Below are 24,142 nucleotides of genomic sequence, written 5' to 3'. Positions count from 1 at the left end.
AGGCTCACTAGAGTTCAGCCACTCTCTGAACAACAGGGCTGTGGTTCTGGAATGCATGAAGTCATATTTAAAAGTGCCACCACTGGGCAACTTCAGTCTGTCTCCACATTCTTGGATTAAAGAGGAGGTTTTTCAGGACACATGGCATAGTTCGCAGGCAGGTTTAAGCCCCGACACCACTATTTTTAGACACTAAGTGCTGATTATCACTTCCTCTATGTGGGGCATTCCAGCCATGCGCCATACAAAGAAAAAACCACGCCAAACTTTATCGGCTAGTATTATTGGTGCTTCATGAATGTTAATAATCACCAAATAGCCACATCTCCAAAGTGCTGTGAAAGTACGTGGTAAACCATTTCAAACTGCTGGTGGGAGAATCACATGACTAGATTTTCACAAATGCTAAGTTAGCTGGCTGCCTTAGTGAAAAGTTTTGAGTTGGTCAGAGGCAAAATCTGAAACAATGCTTGAAAACCCACATGTTCTTATTGACCAGAAACCCGATTCATTAAATGACACCAACACAATTCTCAGTGTTTCTCCCTGCTGCCAGAGGGGGTCAAAGGCTATATGTATCCCGTTGCCCATCTTGATTTCTGAGATAACCTTAGCGTGCACACACACATTCAAAAATTTTGTTAGGAAATAATTGTTGGGCTGAGGCACTTATGTGCAAGCCCATGAGGGAACAGCTGGTTTCCCTTTTCACCTACAGTACTTTGCTCCAGTACTTAAAAGGGACCCTCTGCCTTTAGGTGTAGCTTTTCAAGGGGACGTGTTAGTGTGCGTGGAATAGTTTGGGACAACTGGGGTGCGCACAGCACGCAAGACACTGCACACACCCCTTTGGCTCCTTTTTGTGTGGCATTTCCTTTGATTGTTCAAAATAGTACAGTGCTAAAAGGAGAGAGCGGTATGAAATCTCTGTAAATGAAATGCTGAAACAGCTGCCGCAGGACTTGACAAGGTAAGAAAACATAAATTGAAGTTACCTCACGGAACAGTTTTTAGTTTGCCTTTGACCTCTCAAGCAACGCGAATCCTGACCTTGCAATGCTTCAGGTGCATCAGCCTTCACTTTTCCTGATGAATAGCAGCTCTCCTGCTTTGATTTAGTCTCAGTTGCACTAGGAACATTTTTATTCTGCTCTGAAACAAAATGGGGATGTCAAGCCAGAGTTGGGAGCAAGGTCTTCATTTATTATACTAACGTGACCCAATAATGTGTGCCAAGTTACCTATTACTCTTACGAAAGCTGAGCAAGAGGCCTCCCCGACTTCATTAGTGGCAATGCAGAGATATTTCCCAGAGTCAGCAAGGACCGCGTTTCTTTTTAAAAGGTAATAGGTGTCCCCTAATTTCTCAATCTGCAAAACAATGAAATACAGATAGAGGGAGATTAGCTGTGTGAAGCCAGACATGTGGTGTTCTTCCCAAAGGAGCATTTACAAAACACTGTGACATACACTCGTTCCTCTGGCTGCCACCCTGATGCCATCTTTTGTCCAAATGACATTTGGCCTTGGTCTTCCAGATATTGTACAGTGCAGGTTTAAATCATCTCCTTCTTGAAGAGTAGCATGTCTAAATTTTTTAATGAAGCTTGGCTGCACTCCTTGTACTAGGAAAAGAAAAGAAGAGAAGGGGTATATTGCTTTTTTAAAAAAGGCAAAATGCTGCTGCTGAGATTGAAGTACCAGTAAATGACTTCCCACAGCAAAGATTCCTTAATGGTTGAATTAGCTCCCTTTGGGTATTGCGATATACAGTAGTACCTCTGGTTGCGAACTTAATTCGTTCCGGAGGTCCATTCTTAACCTGAGGTACCACTTTAGCTAATGGGGCCTTTTGCTGCCACTACGCCACCGTGGCGCCATTTCTGTTCTCATCCTGAGGTAAAGTTCTTAACCTGAGGTACTACTTCTGGGTTAATGGAGTCTGTAACCCAAAGTGTTTGTAACCTGAGGTGTTTGTAACCCAAGGTACCACTGTAGTGGGCATGAGAGAAAGTTTTCATACTGTGTACAGGATGTAAATTGTTGGAGGTAAGTAAGCATATTTGTGTGGTGGGTAGGAGGGATGTTAATAACCAGCAGCACACTTGGTATAGCAACTGTGATCTGCCATGTGCTTGGGGACGTGCAAGAAAAATGAAAAATGAATGAAGTGGGGGCAGGCAGGGAGGAGAGAAATCCCTTCTGTGCTATTCCCCTGCTAACCAACTCCTGCATTTGATCTCTTAACATGTTTAGAAGACACACCAGGAAAATTCAGCCCCCTTTTTGCTGCCTTCCTGCAGTGCTGTGTCTACAGGCAGTGAGGCTATGGAGAAATAAAATGCCCTCTGCTTGATGATTTATGGCACGATAAAAAAAAAAATCTGTATCCTTTAGTTACCTAAGCTATGTATTCCTTCTGTATCATTTGGATCATTTGGGATGACAAACGGCTGAGTGCAAGGGGGCAGAGGCCTCAAAAGAGATCAGCGTCAAAGCTTTGCTAGTAGCTTGAAGCAGACTGGCAGAAACAGAATGTAGGGTTGAAAGAGGAAAGCTTCATGTGTTGCGCAACATAGAATGACGGCTGTCAATCACCCCTATGCAGGGGTGCCAACTTGAATAAAACATTGTGGGGGCCCAGGGAAGCCCCACCTCGCATAATTGATCACATGACATGGTGCACACACACCATTTGAATGGCAATGCCCATCACCTTTGCGGGGGCCCAGCCTCCTCAAAATATTTTACTGTGGGGGCTAATTGGGTCCTATGCCACTATGTTTGTACGTGGCATGTAAAATTATTGTTTGAATGACATATTATTATTAGGTGGACATTATTAGGCAGAATATTTGCTGTATTGTTTTCAGTGTGCTGCTATAATAATAATAATAAATTATTTATTATTTATACCCCACCCGTTTGGCTGGGTTGCCCAAGCCACTCTGAGCAGGTTCAAACACATATAAAAGCATAATATAACATCAAATATTTAAAAAATTTCCTGATACAGGGTTGCCTTCAAGTGTCTTCTAAAAGTTGTGTAGTTCTTTATCCTCTTGACATCTGATGGGAGGGCTTTCCACAGGGCGGGCACCACTGCTGAGAAGGCCCTCTGCCTGATTCCCTGTAACCTCACTTCTCGCAGTGAGGGAGACACCAGAAGGCCCTCGGAGCTGGACCTCAGTGTCCGGGCTGAATGATGGGGGTGAAGACGCTCCTTCAGGTATACAGTTTAAGCAATCCTATCCGGACAAGTAATTTTACAATATGATGCTATATATCCGGATATCACTTACATACTGACACATTCTCATGTCAATGTGTTTTAAAAGTTTTATTTTATTGGCATGTTTTACTGTACAGTTGAACCTTGGTTTTCAAACATAATACATTCCGGAAGACTGTTTGACTTCCAAGGCGCGTTTGAAAACAGAAGCATTTACTTCCGGGTTTTCGGCGTTCGGGTTCGGAAATGTTCGTCAATGGAGACATTCGAGAACCGAGGTTCCACTGTATATGGTTTGATGTTCACCACTTTGAGGATTTTGTTGATTAAGAGGCTGATAAATAGTGTTTAGAAAATCATATTATGAGGACTCTGTACTTCCTAGTTGGGTGGGGGTACAGCTGGGAAATAGTTATCCGTTATTCGCTCATGCCACTTTAGCACGTATCTAGATTTCAAAGTTGTCCAAAGAAAGAGCAACTCTGACTTGTTGGCAGTAATCCAGTAAGACTGACTGCAAAACAGGTGGCTGCTCACTATGGGGTCTAGTATGCTGAAGTAGTTTCAAACTGCACAAATCTGCCAACTTGCACTTGTTGATAATACAAATTCAGGCAGTGGATAGGATCCAAGGAACCAGATTCCTAGTTCGGTTGCACTTGAGAGTTTTCAGTCAGCCATGCTCTATACTACATGCCTAAGAGCTTTTAAAACGAAGAGAATTTCGAAAGTAGTTTGTGATATGCCACGATGATCAGCCGTTCAAAGTGGGAGGCTAAGTCACAAAATCCCATTGGCCACACACCAGTCCCTGGAAGCTTTTAAAGTAGCAATTTGCATTCCCCAAAATGTCTTTGCACTTGTTTACACACATGGACGTTATACAGAATAATCATCGTGTGCCAGAAAGCATAATGTGATAAGCATTCCAGGAGGGCAAGGAAGAAAGGAGTCTGCTTTCATTTTTTTTAATTGAAATTGCCATAGCTTATTTAATTTCTTAACTTGATTTGGTCTTTGAGGGACTCAATGTTAGTGGTCCCCTGTGGCTCAGATGAACCAGGGACCACCTTAATGCTGCCAAAGCTATGCCACAAGAAGAAATCAGCATAGGGTTCAAAGGAGCCCCTCTTACGTCCCCCCTTTGGCAGTGCTTAACACGGAAGCTTACTTCCCATAAAGCTCTGCACCCACAAGTTCATAAAATCATAGAGATGTAGAGTTGGAAAGGGACCCCGATGGTCATCATTCTAATCTAGCACCCTGCAAGGCAGGAATCTCAACTAAAACATCCACGGCAGATGGCCATTCAATCTTTACTTAGAAACCAAGAAAGGAGAGTCCACCACTTTCCAAGGGAGTTGAACAGCTCTTACCTTCAGAAAGCTCTTCCTCATGTTAAGTTGGAATCTCGTTTATTGTAGCTTGAAGCCACTGGTTCGAGTCCTACCCTCCGGGGCAAGAGAAAACAAGCTTGCTCCATCCTCCATGTGACAATTCTTTATATATTTGAAGATGTCTATAATATCGCCTCTCAGTCTCCTCTTTTCCAGGCTAAACACACCCAATTCCCTCAACTATTCCTCATATGTTTCCAGAGACTCAGCTACATTAGTAAAAAAAAATAGTGTTTTGAATGTGTTATAAACATACAACACCGGATGGCGCTGGGGAGTATTAAAAAATGATATGTGATTTTCCATAGCGGTTTTGTTGTTGTTGTTATAACAATTTAATTTCTGACTTATTTATAGCATCCCCACCCCCGGTGTGTCAATCCACTCCGGTGTAGTCTGACCAAGGCAAAAAATAGTGGTACTGTGATTTCCCTTGATCAAGACACTATACTTCTGTTTATGCAGCCTAGAATAGCATCTGAATCTGGCTTCTCTAATACCACCTAACTTCAAGTTTCCAAAGATTTACTGGACCGTATTTTCATCTAGATAGCCTGTTTAAGGTGTAAAATTTAAAAATATCATTTACCCTGGACGAAGCAGTAGCACACAAAAGGTTCTCCTGGCTAATAAACAGTGCAACATGTTTAGAGCCATGTTAGGAAGTCGAGACAGCTTCATAATTTGGAATATTATTTCAGAAAAACACAGAAGCTATGGTTTTTCTACTCCCCTCCCCGAAGCTTGGTAACACATCCATTTTAATAAAATAGATTTTGCTGGTTACAGAGGCTCGGCTGGGATATTATTTTTGCTTGGTAGTGTGTAACTATGTAACTGAATAGCTATATAACTGCACTCCCTGGTTGAGCAGGGAATTACAGGGACTTTTTAAAAACTTACCAGCCTCATTGCCCTGAATCAAGCCTTATAATAAGTATATTTCAAACATGTATTACAGTGACATCTCTGCCCAGGCTGCAAGAACACAGCTCTTGGCTTTCGCTTTAAAAATTGCTGGCCACTCTTATTCTATTGCATAGTGTTTGTACAGGGTTTTTGCGTCAGTGTCTCGTGGGTAGGCCCTTTATTTATATAGTTATTTGTTTTTATTGGCATTGTGAGAGAGTGGAGAGTCCATAGCTTGGTTGGTTGCAGTATGGTTTGTTTGTACGTGTGCATGGGGTTGTGGTGTGTGTGTGTGTTGTGTCAGATTAGCTACATGCAGCGCCAGATTTACGTATAAGCTAAACAAGCTATAGCTTAGTGCCCCACTGTTTTGGCCCCCCCCCAAAAAAAAAAATTAAAGAAAAAAAATGGATGCACATTTCCAAAATAGAAGATAAAAAACAAATAAAACCTACATGCAGCAACAGTGTTTTGTGTTGTGTAGACTCCTATGATGTAAGTAATGGGCCCCGCCTGCTAGCCTGCTCCCTAAAATATCACTGGTTTGCTCATTTCTATATACAGGGTGCCTACATTCTGCATGGACTGGTTGCATGGCAACATGTGCAAATGACTTTAGATAACTATTAGGTCCATAAATTACAATATAGCATATATTCAACACACAAAAACTGCAACAATTTGTTGTTGACAAAGGACAGCTGGACATACAGTGGTGCCTCGCAAGATGAAATTAATTCGTTCCGCGAGTTTTTTCGTCTTGCGGTTTCTTTCGTCTTGCGAAGCACGGTGTCGGAAAAGTTTTGGAAAAGCTTCAAAAATCACCAAAGTCTTCAAAAACCTCAAAAAAGGCTACCACACTGCGTTCTATGAGTTGCTTCTCGAAGTCAAGTCGCAACTGTATTAACGGTGTTAAGAAAAAGGAAACAAACTTGCAAGACGTTTCCGTCTTGCGAAGCAAGCCCATAGGGAAAATCGTCTTGCAAAGCAACTCAAAAAACCAAAAACCCTTTCGTTTTGCGAGTTTTCTGTCTTGCGAGGCATTTGTCTTGTGAGGTACCACTGTATAAAGGGCCCCATTACCTTCAGTAGCTTTGGGCCTCATCAAACCTAAATCCGGCCCTGGCCATATGAATTGAAAGTGGAGACGCTATAGGTATTTTTCCTTGTTTGTTTTTGTATCACAAAAAATAAAAACTTTTTTAAAATTGCTGGCTGCAGAGACAGAAATCAGGCAGGTGATCCCTAGGAAGAACTGGGTGGATTGTAGGGCAAGGATGGTGAGCCTGTGGCTATTGTCCAAATTTCGCTGGACTACATTTCCCCTCATCCCCAACCATTGACCGTGCTAGAAGGGACTTATGGGAGTTGGAGTTCAGTAACGTTTGGAGGGCCACAGGTTCACCACACCTTCTGTAGAGATGTGACAGAAAGAGCCAAGGCAGATTATTATGTGCCGGGAGAGAACTCAAGCAAATTAGAGTTCACTGACTTTCTCAGCTACCAATAAACCCCTTTCAGTTGTACAGAACTCTTTTTATGGAGCTCCTTCCCCAAAAACGTTTGCCTGGCACCATCCTTGTTTGCTATTCCATGCCAGATGAAAATTCTATTTATCCAGGGCATCCAAACACTATAGATATTTTATGACAGAAAACCTCGTGAAGGTTTTGTTTGTACTGCTATTAATTTTTGTGATTATTTGCTTGGCTTTATTGCTTTGTTGCTTGTTTTAGTTTTTGTTGATTACAGTATAAGGGTTTTAATGTCGCCTGCTCTGGGATTCCTGCTGAGTGAGGTAAAAAGATCTAAAAGAAATAAACAAGCCTGATAGAACACAGTTTTACCACATTTGATTGGCAAGCCTGTACATGACTGTCATAGTCCATGGGTTCATTAGGAAGAGATGCCCATGAGCATGAAAAAAAGAGAATATGTTGTATCCTGCCTGCTTGTTAATTGCTTTTATTTTCCACCACAACTCCTTTATCTTCAGAGTATCTGTTAGGCCGTGCCTCTACATCATCAAAATGTGCCCTTTATTTTATTGAATTGGAACATTTCCTGGGATACCAGGAAACATATACCGACTCGCCTTTGCACCTATCACAGCTCTGCTTCTTATACTCCTGGCCAGGTTCCTGGTTATTTATATTGCTTCATACCAGGAAATCCTGACGGCTAATTCTGTCCTGCAGGGAAGGAATAGGCACCATCTTCTTTCTGAGCTGAGGAGGGATTTTAAAGAAGCCCGGTAAAGTGAAGCATCCCTGGAGGATTTCATAGGAAAAACAAGAATTTGTCTCATGCCAAACCACCAGGTCCACCTATCTCTCACTACTGCATAACCTCTCACATTTATCTAATGAAAATTGGGACATCCTATTCCATACCTTCCAACATTTTTCTGATGAAAACAGGGACGTCCTAAGGAAAAAATGGGAGATTCTGGGATCAAATCTGAAACTGGAATGGCTTCTGTGAATCCAGGGCTGTCCCTGGAAAATAGGGACACTTGGAGGATCTGGATTGTTTACTTTGACTAGCAATGGCTCTCCAGAGTTTCAGGTGAGGATCTTTCCCAGTCCAACCTGGAAATGCAAGGGATTAAGCTTGGGGGTCTTGTACCCCACAAAACACCACTGTTGCCCAAAGCATTTTCCCACAGCAGAAACCTAGAATGCGCACCCACCATACCTCTGAAGCACATTCAAAGCATATTTCCCTCCCTCAAAGACTTCTGGGCCCTGTAGTTCCTTAAGGGTTGCTGGGAATTGTAACTTTGTGAGGAGTAAGCTACAGTGCCCAGAATTCTTTGAGAGAAAGCATGTAGGCAGCCCCAGTTGGGTTAATGTCTTAGACCAAGGGTGGGGGAACTTTTCAGCCTGAAGGGATAAGTCCTTGTCTCCACGAACTCTGCAGGCCAAGCTTGACAGCTGAGTACTGTCTATGGCAGATCCATTCCTTGATCTAGACCAGGATTCCAGAATGTTCTGGGCTAAGTAAGCCTTGACTAGTCCACCTCAGGGCCTACAGAGTATTGTTATGAGTTTTTGGGTACCAGACTCCCCTAATTTCCTGGGTACAGTAAGGGTTCGAATTTAATCAGGGCATATGTTAAAATATAAGCCCAGGGCAGTTTTCTGACCAAAAAATAGCCTGGGGTAATAGGCCATTAGGAGGACAAAATACAAGTGATGAGCCATTAGGACAGCCAAATAGAGGGAGCTTGGTGCCCGATGGCAAATGGGAGGGGTCTCCCTCAGCTCTTTACTTTAAACTCTCCTTTTAAGAGTTGAATTAGCTGTGACATGATCTAAGGGGGAAAGGTGGCAGGCTGTTAAAGTCGCAAAGCTAGAGAGAGGGTCAGAGCAGAATATCTGGTGATTGTTTAGAATCCAAAGCTGTGACTATGGGAGAAGCAAGACCCTCTTGCTGTGTTAATCCTGTGAACCCCTCCACTGTAGTCTCGGGTTGCATATATGTGTAATTAAACCATGTATCCTAAAGTCTCCACAGTCTCTGCTGTGCCTCATTTCCGAAAGGAAGCACAGAGCCTGGAACCCCTGGAATCTCTCACCGCTTGGGGTGGCATGCAACAGTATCCTGGAAGGGAGAAAACCAGTCTGTAGTAACTGTGGGCACAAACAAGGACTCTAAAATTAACCTCTGTGTCTAACAAGCACAGCCTCAGTCCGGGTTCTTATTTCTAAGACTCCCAGGCCTCTTGAGCAAAACAGGTGCACTCACTCCTCAGTCACCAGGCCTCTGAAGCGTGTTTCTGAATGACTTCAATTGAAACCACTTGGAAACACACTTCAGAGTAAAGGCCATGTCTTAGCCTACCTGTCATTATATTAGGGGTGGGTCAGGTGGGTGTGGTTTGGGGTTTCCAAATGGAATATTTTGCATTTTCAATGCCGTGGGTATTTAAGTGTCATACTGTCAAAATCTCATTAGTCCTATTTAACCTGCTCAGATTAATAGGAGTCCTTTTTGTGCTGTTAGGGCCGGTTGTTTAGGCCCTGTTCACTAGGCTTGAAGGGAGGTGGTGTCAGGGGTGCCAATGTGAATAAAATATGGGGGGGGGGGGCAGGTCAGCTCCACCATACATGATCAATCACATGACACGGTGCCTGCACACCATTTGACTGGCAATGCCCATCAACTTTGCCCCCACTGGCCCCCTTAAATATTTTATGGGGGGCTAGGACCCCTCAGCCTCTTGGAGTTGGCTCCTATGGTTGTGTGGTGTAGTCAGAATGTTGGGCTTGGATCCGAGAGACCAGGTTCAAATCCCTGCTTATAACTGAAGCTCACTGGATGACATTGGGCCAACCACAGTCTCTCAACCTAACCTACCTCGCAGGATGTTGTGAGGATAAAACTGGGAGGGAGACAACCATGTTTGCCAGCTTGAGCTCCTTGGAGGAAAGATGAGATCTAAACGGAATAGTACATATTTTATTTTTTATTTTACTGGACGTTCCCTTGGGTTGCCAATAATTTCAACCGGTAAAGCTTTTCCCAGCATAGAGATCCAGTGTTATGGTTTGGGGCTGGTTTCTTTCGCAATTTGTTTGTGGCCATTTGTTCATGCATTTTAGAAAGAGCTTAAGTCACAATTATGAATGAAAGCAGAGTTGAGTTGTCACACTACCCTTCCAGACAGCATTTAACTTTAAGACATTTTGTGCCATGTAACTGCTGTGCGACAGGCAAAAGTTAAACAGGTGTCGCTTTCCTAGCCAAGCCATGAACGTACAAAGCGAAAGCAGCACCTGTCTGGCAGCTGCGAAAGACCTCTGAACTCTTGCTGGTGGAAAGGAGAGAGAAACGGGTGGACTCCAACTCCAACACTCTGTTTATAAAAGCTTGAGTACAAATATTGACTCTTTAACTTCACAAACTTTCTCAAAATAATTTAGACACACTATGCAAATAGCCTTAAGGAAAAGGAGCTCCCCACAGAAGGATGTTCATCCCCATTACTTTGTAGGGGAAAGAGTTTCTGTTATGTACCAGGAAAGGAGTCTCCAATCAATGAAGCATCTAATAATAGATCTGCATAGCCATATGCAGGCCTGCAACAGCATTGGCAGAAAGATGGATGGAAGCACATTTTATGTAGGGGCAGATCTGACTGCTAGACAAAGGAAGGGAGAGTAACATTGCCACAAGTAAACTCCAATCCCGCTTCTATGAAACACCACCTCCTCTCTCTTCACATAGCCAAGAAATAACTGAAGGAGTGAGAACTTTTTGCTCTTTGCACTTAGAGCCAGTTCACATATGAATGCACATTGCTTGCACCAGATGTGTGAACTGACTCCACTGAAAAGGATTGCATTTCAGGAGAGGCATGATATGAAATACATGTGTTGTGTTAGAACTGTGATGGTTCACTCACATGCGCTCGTCTTCGACTGCTGATGCAGCTATCGTCAACGCATGTGTGAAACAGCTGTGTTATCTGAGACAGCATGTGAAACTATTGCCAGCGATTTTTGGAACACAACTTTTCCCCTACTTTGTTACCACCTGTGCAGTATTCCGAAAGGAGCTACAAGGAGAATTTTGTTGCAGTGTGATTCATGTATAAGGGTGGATGTAAAGGAAGATCCATTGACCTTGAAATGTGAAGTGGCAGTTATGGCCTCCTCCTGGCCGTTGGAAATTTGAATTTCCCCACCCACCAATCAACCAATTGTGGGTGAGTCCGGAGACAGAGCTTCAGAGGGTGGAACTGACTGGGACTCCATCAGGAGTCTTCAATCAGGTCCCTTCCCCCAAGATATATTCAGGTCCGCCTCCAAATTCTGTTGCCAGTCAAGAGTTTTATCTCCCACCCTTGTTAGCATGGTTTGCTGTATGACCTTGCTACGGATGTTTCAACCGCTGAATTCAGGGCCAGGGAGGAATTTCTCCTCCAAACAGATTGGGCCTGCCTACCTCATAGCAATCATCACAACTTTTGTTGACTAAGGCATTGGATAGGATCCTGAGTCAACAGCGGAGGAGAGGGTTATAAAAGTCTCTGCCTTCCCTCTCCAAGGAAATGGGGTATCCCATTAAAGGAATCCTGGGGGAGGTGCTTCTGTTTGTAGACCCAGACAGGGGCTGAGGGCCACAACATTCAACAAATTGGTGGTCGCGAGGAGTTGCTTCTATTTGATGCATGCTTTAGGGCAACCCTATCTCAGGAACCAACCCCCAATCAGGAGACTGGATGATTCAGGATACCCAGGGCCTAAGCCAAAACCTACTTACATCTGTAATCAATAAAAGTTGTGGCGTGTTTTAATCCAAGAACGTTGTACTGTGGTAATTCTGCTTATGCATCCCTGCTGCCTTGGCTTCTTGGAGGCAGCCTTACTGCGCCTGTGCCCACAAGTGTAGCACATCATCTGCCCAATATATTCTTTTCATAGAACGATGATAAGTTGTTGTCTTGGATCAACTGGCCTCCCTCCCCTGCTTTCTTTGCCTCAAGGACAGGGCTGCCTAGAAGACTGATCTCCTTTCAGTTTTACATGTCTCTAATAAATCTGCAGCCAGTTGGCTAAAACTCCTCTTCCCTCCATCTTCATACCCCCTCCCTCCCTGCCATTTGTAACAGATATTCTTTCCACAGCACACTGTGCACTTGAAGATTTATTTTCATATTGTAATTTTCTTTTAAGAGATTGGATTTCTTTAAAAAAAATTAATTTCCCTCAAAGCAGTCATTATAAGAAAGAAGAAAGTTATTCTCCAAGAAAAAAAGTTACACTAATATTTATCAACCATTTTTTAAACCACATAGATACCATATATGTATGTCTCCTCTTCCTAGGAAACGGAAGGAATTAACGATGATCAACTTGTCATTTGAATTTGGTGAAAATGTACAGGTGAACTCTCCCTTTAAATAGCATCTTTTCCCCCCTTACCTTTGTCAAAACTGGCAATATATTATTCTATGAATCAAAGATATTACATCCTTCAAGGCAAGAAATTCTAATAATACAATGTTGCTCTGGCTCCCACATTTAAAAATAAAAGAAATGCAATTCCCAAGCAAATTCCTTCTAAGACTCTTAGCTTGCTTTAAAAAGTATTACTCCTTCCTTATTACTTTAGCAAGGGCGTACTCATTAACATTTTATTTGCTTTATATTTTATCATGTTTTAAACTACACGTCACCCACAAACATTTCTCCTCCTTTTAAACATCGTTCTGAATTTCTTGTTCTATTTGAAAACATTCAAGAGTGAATTAAAATGATAAATGCATCAACTATTTTCATATCTTCTCGCTTTGACAAGTTGACACGCAATCTGAAATTGGCAAAACCTAGCATTGTGCATTGTCTTAAGTGTCTGAGCTGCAAGTCGGAAAATCCCCTTTTCAAAAGCTTCTACGTGGGCCTTAAGCAAACCACTATTCTTCCAGGCTCACCCAGCACCGCTTGCAACATGGGGATAACAATACAACAATACCATCCTACCTTGCAGAGCTGTTGCACAGATTGAGACAATGGGAGTAAAGCCCTTTGAATTATGCTACAAATATTCTAAGTGCATGAAACCTTGGTGCATTTTCATTAAAGCATTCACAGTATGATTATTTTTTTTTTTAAAAAAAAGGAGATAAATTGAAGTGGATGCCAGCAATCCAATCGTAACCCATAAATAATACATTTCTTTTTTATTGCTTGTGTTTAGTTCTAAAGCACACACAAAAACCTACTAGGTGTCTTTACAAATCTCTTTCCCACCCCCAAGTAACATTGATATAGTAATGAATGAATAACGACAACCAGTGTAGCTGTGATATTAATATCAGAAGAACTATATTCAGAGTGACTCATAACCAAAGGGGGTGAAAGTGATGTGAGGTGCAGCGAAAGGCGGCCATTTGCTGTCGTCTCCAAGTGTGAAAGTTAAAGTCCCGTGGTGCTGGTGTGCTGCTGTGCTAAGTGAACAGCCAGTACGCAAGTGAAACAACCAAGTAGAGGGCACAGATGATTATCCAGTCTATTCTTTTTATAGGTGGCTTGTTACCTTGCACATGGAGAATGGCACTTGAGGAAACCGTGCCACTAGAATTTTTAGCCCGGACCACATAGAGGCCAGCGTCTGTGTCACACACCTTCTCAATGAACAAAGCATACTTTGTGTCCTTGTGTGAGATTTTTAAGTGCTCATCTCCAGTCACTTTCTGGCCCTTCTTGTACCTGAAGCAGAGAGTCAGTTTTCAAGTCAGGTTAACATGAATGTTTGTCAAAGCAAAACAATCTGTCGCCTCAAACAAGCTCTTACAGACCTATGACAGGAAGTTGGCGGTAAGGGGCAAATCGCTAACATTAGTTCCCTGCCTTCTGGTGTCTTTTATTAAAAAGAGAAGATTGGGTTTGCAACTATTTAGGGCAAGTTCTTGTGGTTAAAAAAAGGGGGGGAAAGGTGTAATTAGCAGGAAAGAGGTTAAATAAAGCCTGGGATCTTGAAGTATGTGTTCTTAAAGGGGAGCTTCTTGTGACATTTTGTTTGGCTCCATAAAGGCAAGGCAAGAGCCCCTGTTTCATTTATATTTGGGAGCATTTATTTGACCCAAAGGAAACTGTCCTGCTGAATTGACTGGGGTTATTCTGTAAGTGAGAGAAACATCAGAACAGGGGATTATTATTATTTTGTTTTGCTTTTCATTGGGGAACATGCCCCAAAATAAAGTTTGGCAATGTTCTGTGTCTATTTTGTGTTACTAGAAAACTGTTACTGTCCCCGTGTCATGGCTAGGTATGTGCCTCATTCCACGGCTAATACCATCCTGTGACTTTGAGTGGGGAAATAGGCTATGAGAGGGAGAACTGTCACTGCAAAAACACCCAAGAATGGGTGGACATTGATACGTTAAGAAGTAGCTATGCCAAGAATTGTAGGAGGCAATTTATGTAGTCCCAGCAAAATCTATGAATTTCCTATCCCCCGGGCTGACATCTTATTTACCAAGAGCAGCCTATCATTTAAAGTTGACTTGGTGGAGGGGGGCACCGACTGCCCCATCTTTTCCACCACACATTTTTGGGAACCACTCAATAGGAAATGAATAAATGGCACTGCAGATCAGCTAATTACTTCTGCCCCCATTGCCTTCCAACATCTGCTCTTTTGTTTACATATTACCTTAGGTCGATTAATGTTGTGTATATATAGCAGGCATAGGCAAACTCAGCCCTCCAGATGTTTTGGGACTACAACTCCCATCATCCCTAGCTAACAGGCCAGTGGTCAAGGATGATGGAAGTCGTAGTCCCAAAACATCTGGAGGGCCGAGTCTACCTATGCCTGATATATAGTACAGTGGTACCTCAGGTTAAGAACTTAATTCGTTCTGGAGGTCCGTTCTTAACCTGAAACTGTTCTTAACCTGAGGTACCACTTTAGCTAATGGGGCCTCCCACTGCCGCCATGTAATTTCTGTTCTCATCCTGAAGCAAAGTTCTTAACCTGAGGTACTATTTCTGGGTTGGCGGAGTCTGTAACCTGAAGCATCTGTAACCTGAGCTATCACTGTATTCCTTTCTTCTTTTTTGGCAAAAAGCATATTTTGTTGCCATCAATATTAGAGCATCATAACATCCGTGCTTAGTTCCCATCGTGAAAATTCCCTCCTGGACTTATTTTTAATCATCTTTCTGTTGTAAAAAATTATTTTGTTCAAAAGCTGAACAAGCTGCAGTAACATTTTTGTATTAAATAAAATGGTGTAAGTATTAAGGTCTGCTGAAAGCTGGCAGAAGGTTTCCCAAAGGAAAGAAGATTAGGGTATTTTAAAAGCAAAAATAATTTAAGAATTGGTTAGTGACAACACAGGGATAGGTTTTAGCTGTTCCATTTGCTTCTCAACTGCATTCTGATAATAATTCTCTTCAACATGGGTTAGTTTCTGGTTTCAAAGATGTTATATGCACACACATAAAAATGTTGCCTCTCTACAATTCTGCTTTCTTTCTATGTGGAGTGCAGGTAGACTAAAGTAGCTGCAAGAGCATACACTGCCATAAAAGAGGCAAGGAATAAAGGATAGAGGAAAGGAAATAAGTGACAATGGAGATGATCTTAGAATCAATCTACATTTTACTTAGCTAACTAAATGTGGATTTGCAGCAAAATATATGTGGGGAAATGTCTTACTAAGATTCAGCTCGTCCTATCTTACTATGAACCCAAGAAGCTCCATTTAAAGATGAAAACAAGTAGAAATTCCTCTTCTGCACATTCTCTTCCCTCTCTGATTTCATTACCATGAGTCTTTTATTACCTTTTATACTGGATTTGTCCCCCCAAAACTTGTCATCAGCTCTGTATCATTCCAGAGCAAGAATCAGCAAAATAAAAGCTGTTGGCCCATATCCCGTTTTCCAAGGCCCTCCTGCTGGAAACGCATTTTCTTTCTAAGTTGGCCTGTGGAAGAATTGCCACAGAGCTGCAGTGTGGTCATGGATTGTGATGTCTGGGACAAACGCGTTGTTGGCTGGATACAGCCAAAGGACCTTGGAGTTGCTTGACTCATAGCTTTGGCATGGCTGCATTGGAATATCTTGAGCAAGACAGTGGCCTCAGTCCAGAAGATTGAGTGACCACCTCTGAACTTTCACTGGGCTTTGGGGCTGTCCCTCTTACTTTCTTTTAGGAATGTAGCAACTTGAACTTGAAACTCAGGGTGTCTGGAGTACTTGTTGTTGAAAACGGGAGATTTTTTTTTAAAAAGCAAAAATCCTCAAGATTGATCACTGCATACTGTGTTGGGGTTCTTTGACAGGGAGACTATCAGCCCCAGTTTCTCATCTGGCAAAGTGGCAGTGCCCAGTGTTTTGTAGCAGGTTGTGGTGTCAAAGTCTTCTTGGGCATGCATAAATAGTAATGTGGTGCAGCGAACCCAGGACAAGGTAAATAATACCCCCATTTTTCCTCTGCTTTCTGGGTAATATGGACATTGGTCTGTCAATGTAGAGCAATTCACTCATACTCATAAGCTCTTTGAAAAGGAATTTCAATACACTTTTAGCAACTGGAATGTTTTGTTGGGAAATTGAGATGTTTATCATTTATCTTAATTTTTTTTAAATATTTCGGGTGGGGCATGCTTTAATCACTTTGACATTTGAGAGTTATGGTGGCATCAAGGCCTAACATTGCATGCATATTATGACTTTTGAATTGGGCTTTGGCTGGAAATGGAATCATGTGGCGCAATCCAAACAAGTAGCTCTGGTTTTCTAATTGGCGCTCGGTTATATGTGACTCCGTGGGGATTTCTCTATTTATATTTAGGTTTTCTCATTGTAAGCTACCCACCAGGTCAGCGTTGGCTCTGGGAATCCTGTTACTTCTACTTCCAAAGTCACCGGAGAACCTTCCATGACAGTTACATTAGACAGAAGCTTGGAGAAGTTAGGCGCCTGTCCACAAAGGCTGACCATGCTGTTCTTTTCAGATATACTTTTAATCTCTTCTCGGGTGACCATCTGCCTCTGGCAGCTTCTGGTGGTGTCTGATTGAAACAGGAGATCTGAGAATGCGTTGGGTGAAGCATGCAGCCTATCTTGGCTTTTAGTGAAGTTATTTCCGTCATGCAATTGTCCCTGTGCTTCTGTCATGCTTCTGTGGACCTCGTGGCGTTGCAAACGGGTCTCGCACACTTCACTCGTCATGCAATAGGCAGGCTCTGCCTTGAGCATGCATGTGAAGGGGCTGGCCTCAGGCATTTCTGGTGGACTGTGAGCAAAAGGGGACTCTGCTTTGTGTTTTGAGTGGCAGCTTAGGGTAGAGGAAGAAAATCTCCCTGGCTGATCTGACATGTGTTCCTTTCTGTGACCAGGCGTGTCAGCGTAAGCAACGGAGGTTAAAGGATCGCATTCATCCATCATTCTTTTGCCGCCAGCATTTATCTGCATTTGCACGCTATAGGAGCTGACATGCAGGCTACGTGAGCTACAGCAAGGTGGCTCTTCGAGCTCTGTTTCAGAATGCAGAAGGTTGGACTCTGGTGTCTCAGAAAGCGGTGGCAGAGAGATATCATCAGGAGATATACACTCATATTCATCTCCAGAGGGCACTTCTTCTGCCAGCAGCTCGGCCTGAAAGCTATCCTCTTTGGCAGAAGACAAGAGGAGATCTGAGTCTCGTGAAACAGAATCCTCACCAGCTGAGCAGACAACTGAAATATCAGCCAAAATCATCTCTTCCTAAGAAAAGAGAGAGAGAGAGAAAAGGAGGGAGGGAGAAAGAGAGTGACTGAACAAAGATAATTGAATTATTATTGTTTATTGTTTCCCTGTTATGCACTGAGTTGAATAGGATTTTCATTCCCCTTCAAATATTTCTACGACATGTTTTATTTTACAGGGGAATTTAATTTCTGAAAACACAATAAATGAGCTATGTGACTGGTAGAATGTAAAAAGTATTCGTTTACAATTTAGTTACAGTATGAAATCAAGCTTATTATCATGGGACTTTTCAGTTCTATCAACAATAATAAATCCTTATAGCAATTCTTTTTAAATAAAGCAGCGCATCCTGTCCAAAGGGCTTGGGGTGGGCAACAATTACTGGTACCCCTCTCCTTCCCATTTCCACTTCTGTAGTTCTTTCCTAGGAGTGTTCCAGACTTCTGATATCAATCCCACTCCTTTAACTCTCTTACAAATTAGCCATTTCCCCCTTAGGCTCAATCAATGCTTCCCATTCTCAAAGGTAGTCAGTCCCATATCTATGCTTTAGCCTCTTTCCTCCCCAATCATTTTGTGATTTATTAAAAACAGCTGCAGCTCAGAATTCTCTCCACTCCAAATGAAATCAAAGAATCTATACTGCTAATAGTCCTCAACTGGCCAGTGATCTAATGCAGAGGCTGCAAGTTCTTTTTCCAACAAAGAAGTTGCAGCTGTAACTCAGGCAAGTTGCCAACTCTAGGTGGGTGGAGGTGCTGTCAGCCCCCTCACTATTCCTTTTGTAGGGGGCTCAGCCCCCCTAATATTGAGGGGGCGGAGGAGGCTGAGCCGCTAAGGCCAGTGCAGTGCAGCATCAAAAACATGTTCTTTCTGAGCACGAGAGAGGAGGATCCTCAGCCATTAAAGCTGTGTGTGGCACTGGGCAAGGCTTCCGTGAGCCGCAAGGCACCCCAATCTTCGCCCCAAGGTGCCACCTCTGACCTCAGCTTTATTCAGTGAGTGAATACTCGCAATTGAACCAAGAAAGAAGGGTGCTTGTCTGTAAGTCATGCCCCTGGTTCTTAATCATTATAATGATAGGGTTGAAAAGCACCTGTCAAAAACTTTTCTACTAATAATGGACTTGCGTACACACATGATTTCAGGCAAAATTTCAAATTCATTAGCCGGTATGACAAAAATATGTTACAAATCAGTGATCCGGACTATAGTATGCTACCCTCAATAATAATAAATCATGCTGTGCTATGTAAAAGACTCTTGAAGAATAAATGCAGGTGGTTTAGATGAGACAATTGTATTTTTTAAACAGCATGTAAGAAACTGAATTGAGAGTTTCATTGGGCTAGCACTTTTAGAGGATGTTTGTGCCAAGGAGCTAATTATGTAAGCATCAGACAAAAGATGAGCCCAGTCACTAAAGAAAAGGAACACAAGGAAACACTGCAACAAAAGTAATCTATATAGGTAGGTTGGGAATTTTTCTTATTTTTGTTTTCTGAATGCAAGTCATTTTGCTTTGAATAACCTTGGTTTACAAACATTTTAGAACAAAACTGATTACCTTTCTAGTGTTGGCAGAGGCAACAGTGTTCAGAGTCTTAGTTGCAACTGGGCTTTCAGCTAATGTGCTCGACTCCATCTGTAAGTAAGCCAGTAAGCAAATAAAATGAGTGCATTGAACATGGACACTAAGAAAGCTAAATGGCTCAATATGTAATAAATTGTTTCCCTAAAGATATATTTTCAAGACAAGGGATTATTCCTTCAGCCGAATCCCACAAGATTCTGGATGAGTGTCTGTATGTCCCAGTTGCATTAGGCAGAGGTAAACCAGCTTGGCAAATGCACTGGCTAAGTATCCACCTTAACCAGCCCGCCTACTGGTTGAACTCACAATTGGGTCGGAAATGGATCAAGTGTGCCGTTCATGCGAACGCCGCATCATGGAAGGGGTGCTATGGCCCCCATGTGGGCTCTCGGACAGTACTGCTCCTTCCCAGATCCTTTTAACAGGCTACCCTGATGTTAAAGGATGCCACTCAATGGCTTATCTACCAAAGTCATTATGTTTTGTTGTTGTTGTTTAGTCGTTTAGTCGTGTCCGACTCTTCGTGACCCCATGGACCAGAGCACGCCAGGCACTCCTGTCTTCCACTGCCTCCCGCAGTTTGGTCAAACTCATGCTGGTAGCTTCGACAACACTGTCCAACCATCTCGTCCTCTGTTGTCCCCTTCTCCTTGTGCCCTCCATCTTTCCCAACATCAGGATCTTAACCAGGGAGTCTTGTCTTCTCATGAGGTGGCCAAAGTATTGGAGTCTCAGCTTCAGGATCTGTCCTTCCAGTGAGCACTCAGGGCTGATTTCCTTCAGAATGGATAGGCTTGATCTTCTTGCAGTCCATGGGACTCTCAAGAGTCTGCTCCAGCACCATAATTCAAAAGCATCAATTCTTCGGCGATCAGCCTTCTTTATGGTCCAGCTCTCACTTCCATACATCACTACTGGGAAAACCATAGCTTTAACTATATGGACCTTTCTCTCTGCTTTTTAAGATGCTGGACGCTTTGTTACCTGCCAACAATTCTATAACTATGTCCTCAAACTGTACAGCCTGGATGGTCTGAACTCTGTGTCAAGGAGCTCCATGTGGGCAAGAGGCCGTGCCTCACCCTCTTATGGGGGAAGGTGGTCCTGGTGGTCCCCAGGCCCCTAACCCCACAACACTCACCCAATTGGGCAGTTTAGCATGCCAGGTGGAAAGGAAGGTCTTGCATTCCCCCCGCCCCCAGCTGTGTGAAGTGAACCCTCCAGCTCCCGGCTCCCAGCCTACCATACTGGACAGGAAATGGCAGCCCCCGCAAGATCGCAGTAAGGCAATATTATGTGCCTGTGTGAATAGCTCCCCTAAAACCAGTTTTCATTGACCTGAGATTAATTCACCCAGAAGTAAGATGGTTGAAAAGGTTTGCAAACCTGTTGTTTTAGCTCATTTGTTTTTTCTTTTAGATTTTCCTTGCTTGTCATCTGTTTCTGTTCTGCTTCTTGCTCATCCTCAAAATTACCAGAATTTTGTGCTTTCCCCTTTAGTGAGTCTTCCTGTCAAATGGAAAAAGGAGCTATGGTAGCTGAGCAAGGCAATAAAAAGAATGACTGACTTTGTCAAACATATCCTATATAGTTATTCCTTTTAGCTTTAATTATGCCAGTAGCTTTTAACACAATAAAATATAATACAATGAAAACCAAAACTACAAGTGAACGGACATAAATGAATAAAGACACAGCAGCATCTGAAACAAAAAATTGAGATAAAAAATTAAAGTAGGTGTGGTTCCCTCCAGTGTGGTTCCCTCCAACCCTCCAGATGTTTCTGAACTACAACTCCCATTATCCACTGGCTTGGGACGGGTAGAAGTGATCATCTAAAAATGGACTATTTTCACATGCTTTTTTAAAAGGATGATGATGATTTATTGAATTTATATACCGCTCTATACCCGGAGGTCTTAGGGCAGTTCACAGAACAAAATCAAAATATAAAGCCACAAAATATATAATCAAAATAAAATCAACCCAATAACCGCCCCCCCTTTCAAGGCTTAGAGGGAAAAGAGTTAAAAACAGGCCTCATAAATTTCATTTTTATTTTATTGACATTTATGAGGCTAAATAAAGCAGGACTCTTCTGAGTAGATCAACTGGGTTGACCTTTGGAGGCATATTAATCTAATTTTTGCCATCGTAATAGGTTATGAGTCACATGGTAGCTACCCTAATGATCATAGTGTCGGATGGGACATACATATTGCAGGGACTCCTGTAAATAGACAAAATTCAGCTGTAGAGATCTTCTACTGTTTTTGTGAATTATGATTACATAATTTGTTGTTTGAATTGCTCTTTTGGGGACACCATTTTATTCTGTTCTGGTTGGTGTCTGGAACATTTTTATTTATGGTTGGTGCCTGGAACGATTTTATTTATTTAGAAAAGCAGCATATAAATGCTTTAAAATAAAGAGCCCATTGAGTTTGAATGCCCAGGTGATGTGACCCGCAGCCTGCTCCAGTTAAAGAAAAGACTTGGACAAGTACCTTGGGTTCAAAGTAGGTCACAACAGATGTGAGTGAGTTGGACATGGCACTAGACATCTCCCGTATTATCCAGCCTGCCTGCTGGACAATTGTGTGGGGGGTGAGGGTCAAACCTGTTAAAGGATGGCCTATAACATGCACCAGATACAATCTGACTCGTTTGCCATGCTGGGAAGTGCTTATGGCCCTCAGTCCCCACTTGGGTGTTTGGCCAGAAGCACCTCCGCTGAGATATCCTGCTGCCATGGAGGTAGATGGAAGAGGCCTGAATCTTCACCTCCAACAAAGACTAAAGGTCATACCCAATGCCATTGCCATCAAAGCTGTGATGGTTGCTAGGAGGAAGGCAAGAAACCCCAGACAGACACAAATCAGCCTGAGGGCAAAATTCCCCTCCGACCCTGAATATGTCAACTGAAGCAATCCATATTTGTTCTAAGCACAGGGGCATACAGAATTGGTGTACAGTACACAAATCAAATATAGGTTCCAATATGGAAAACTAATTACCCCAAGCTTGTCTTCAAGTTCTGTTAAGGAGCTACACAGTTCACTGATAGAATCAAGAACTTCTTTGTGTTTCACTCCTATTTTCTCGATGTATTTCTTTCCATCTTCAATACCTGTAGTTTACGAAAAATTGAGCAGGAGCACAACATTTATATTAGCCCGATGTAGTAAAAATGTATCTAGCTTTAGGTTTAGATTTTTAATATATATATTTTTACAGTATAGACCGACATCTCTGTGTAACAAAGTGCATAATTTCTTATCACGGGAGGAATTCAGCATCACATTCTTCTAATCCTTCCTTCAGTGTGAGCATTTCTATTTGCCAGACAGAAGAATCCCCCTCTCTCTCTTCCAGAGGATATTTGGGGGGAGTCAGGATAGTGAATGCAGAGGGGGACGTGCGATTAATGGCAGCAGCAAGAAGGAGTTTGGCAGTGGTGATTGGGTGGGTGATTGGTGGCTGCGGCAAGGCCTGCTGGCGATTGGCTGCGGCTGCGGCAATTGGGCAGGTGATTGGCGACTGCGGCAAGTGGGCGGGTAGGCTGTTGGTGGTGGCGAGCGGGCAGACAATTGGCTGCGGCGAGGTGTGCGATCGGCAGTGGTGGGCTGGCGGACTGAGCGATTGGCGGAAGTGACCTCCCCCACTCCCCCCAAAAGCTAAACAACTTAATTTCGGGTTAAAAAAATAGGGGTCATCTTATACACAGAAAAATACGGTAAGCTCATCTCCCTTCTTCCCCCAAAATGTACATAGAAGTTCCAAAATAATAGGTTCTTACCATATAAGTCTTTAGCGAGGTTTGTAATCTGCTGAATTCTTTCCTCTTGCTGAGGAACCATCGGCTCAACAAACTTGTTGAATTGCTTGTAAAGTGTTTCTACTGCCTCCCTCGTCTTACACTCTGATGAATATTTTTCAACTCTAACTACTGTAGCACTTGCTTCTTCACACCAAAATAGACACTATGAGAGAAATGAAACAGAAAATCCCAGTATATTAAAACATATTTTCCAGTTAAATCACTGATGGCTCAATCAACGATGTCAAACCATGTCTAATCCTTTCCATAATGCTAATTGTTGTGTTTTTATTTTGGGGTCCGTGTGATCTTTACCGATATTCAAGAGTACATGGCAAAAAACTATCCCAAAACTGAACCCTGCTGCTTAATTTAGAAAAAGCCATTATATTATCGATAGCCTATAACTTTAAATAGGGTGTGTGTGTGGTTCACATATGCTAACAAAAAGAGTCAATGTAAGAAATACAATGCAAATTCAACATTCAACACCAAAAGAATACTATGGTGACAACCTATTACTACTATTACCATTAATGATAAAAATTCTACCTTTTAAGTAACATAATTAAACAACAATAAATATAAGAATCACAAATCAAATCATATGCAAAACATCAATATGCATCAAGATGGAACATCAGAATGCAATATAATGCAGAAAGTCTCATAAGTATTACAAAAACAACAGTCACAAAAATCATTTCCATACACTCTACACAATACTACACAACACAATCAAACACACCACTGGCATTTACATAATCACTCAACTTTCACTCAATAAACAAGTCTTGAAGTCTGGGGTGTGAACAGGCATTAGATGAATGAGAACTATTATAGTAATTTAACTCCAGGTTCTTTCCACAAAGTCTCTGGTCCATTTAAAAAAAGTATGAAATGATGGATGAGATGCACATAGGCAATGTACGTTAGTCCCATACCTCGAACTGGCCCCTTAACACATCTGTAAAG

The 24,142-nt window shown here is 42.4% G+C and overlaps 1 protein-coding gene across 3 annotated transcripts in view; it reads right to left on the bottom strand.

Moving 5' to 3' along the window:
* CCDC141 (coiled-coil domain containing 141) overlaps positions 1 to 24,142 on the bottom strand; it is a 113,557-nt gene that overhangs the window by 2,867 nt on the left and 86,548 nt on the right. The window contains exons 20-28 of one of the 3 annotated variants that reach the window (XM_081023289.1): positions 23,147 to 23,330; positions 22,365 to 22,477; positions 20,734 to 20,856; positions 19,321 to 19,398; positions 16,879 to 17,768; positions 13,585 to 13,757; positions 1,471 to 1,625; positions 1,242 to 1,371; positions 996 to 1,152 (exon numbers count right to left, since the gene is read on the bottom strand). In XM_081023289.1, the coding sequence (XP_080879415.1) occupies positions 996 to 1,152; positions 1,242 to 1,371; positions 1,471 to 1,625; positions 13,585 to 13,757; positions 16,879 to 17,768; positions 19,321 to 19,398; positions 20,734 to 20,856; positions 22,365 to 22,477; positions 23,147 to 23,330 (2,003 nt within the window). Of the gene's footprint in view, positions 1 to 995; positions 1,153 to 1,241; positions 1,372 to 1,470; positions 1,626 to 12,176; positions 13,758 to 16,878; positions 17,769 to 19,320; positions 19,399 to 20,733; positions 20,857 to 22,364; positions 22,478 to 23,146; positions 23,331 to 24,142 lie in introns of those variants that run through there. The other 2 variants (XM_081023288.1, XM_081023287.1) reach the window with 2 other exon arrangements.

The sequence above is a fragment of the Podarcis pityusensis genome (assembly GCF_964106645.2).
Source record: "Podarcis pityusensis genome assembly, chromosome: 1".
NCBI classification, from domain to species: Eukaryota; Metazoa; Chordata; class Lepidosauria; order Squamata; family Lacertidae; genus Podarcis; species Podarcis pityusensis.
Note: the sequence above shows the minus strand (reverse complement) of the source record. Positions and strands in the feature narration are given on the sequence as shown.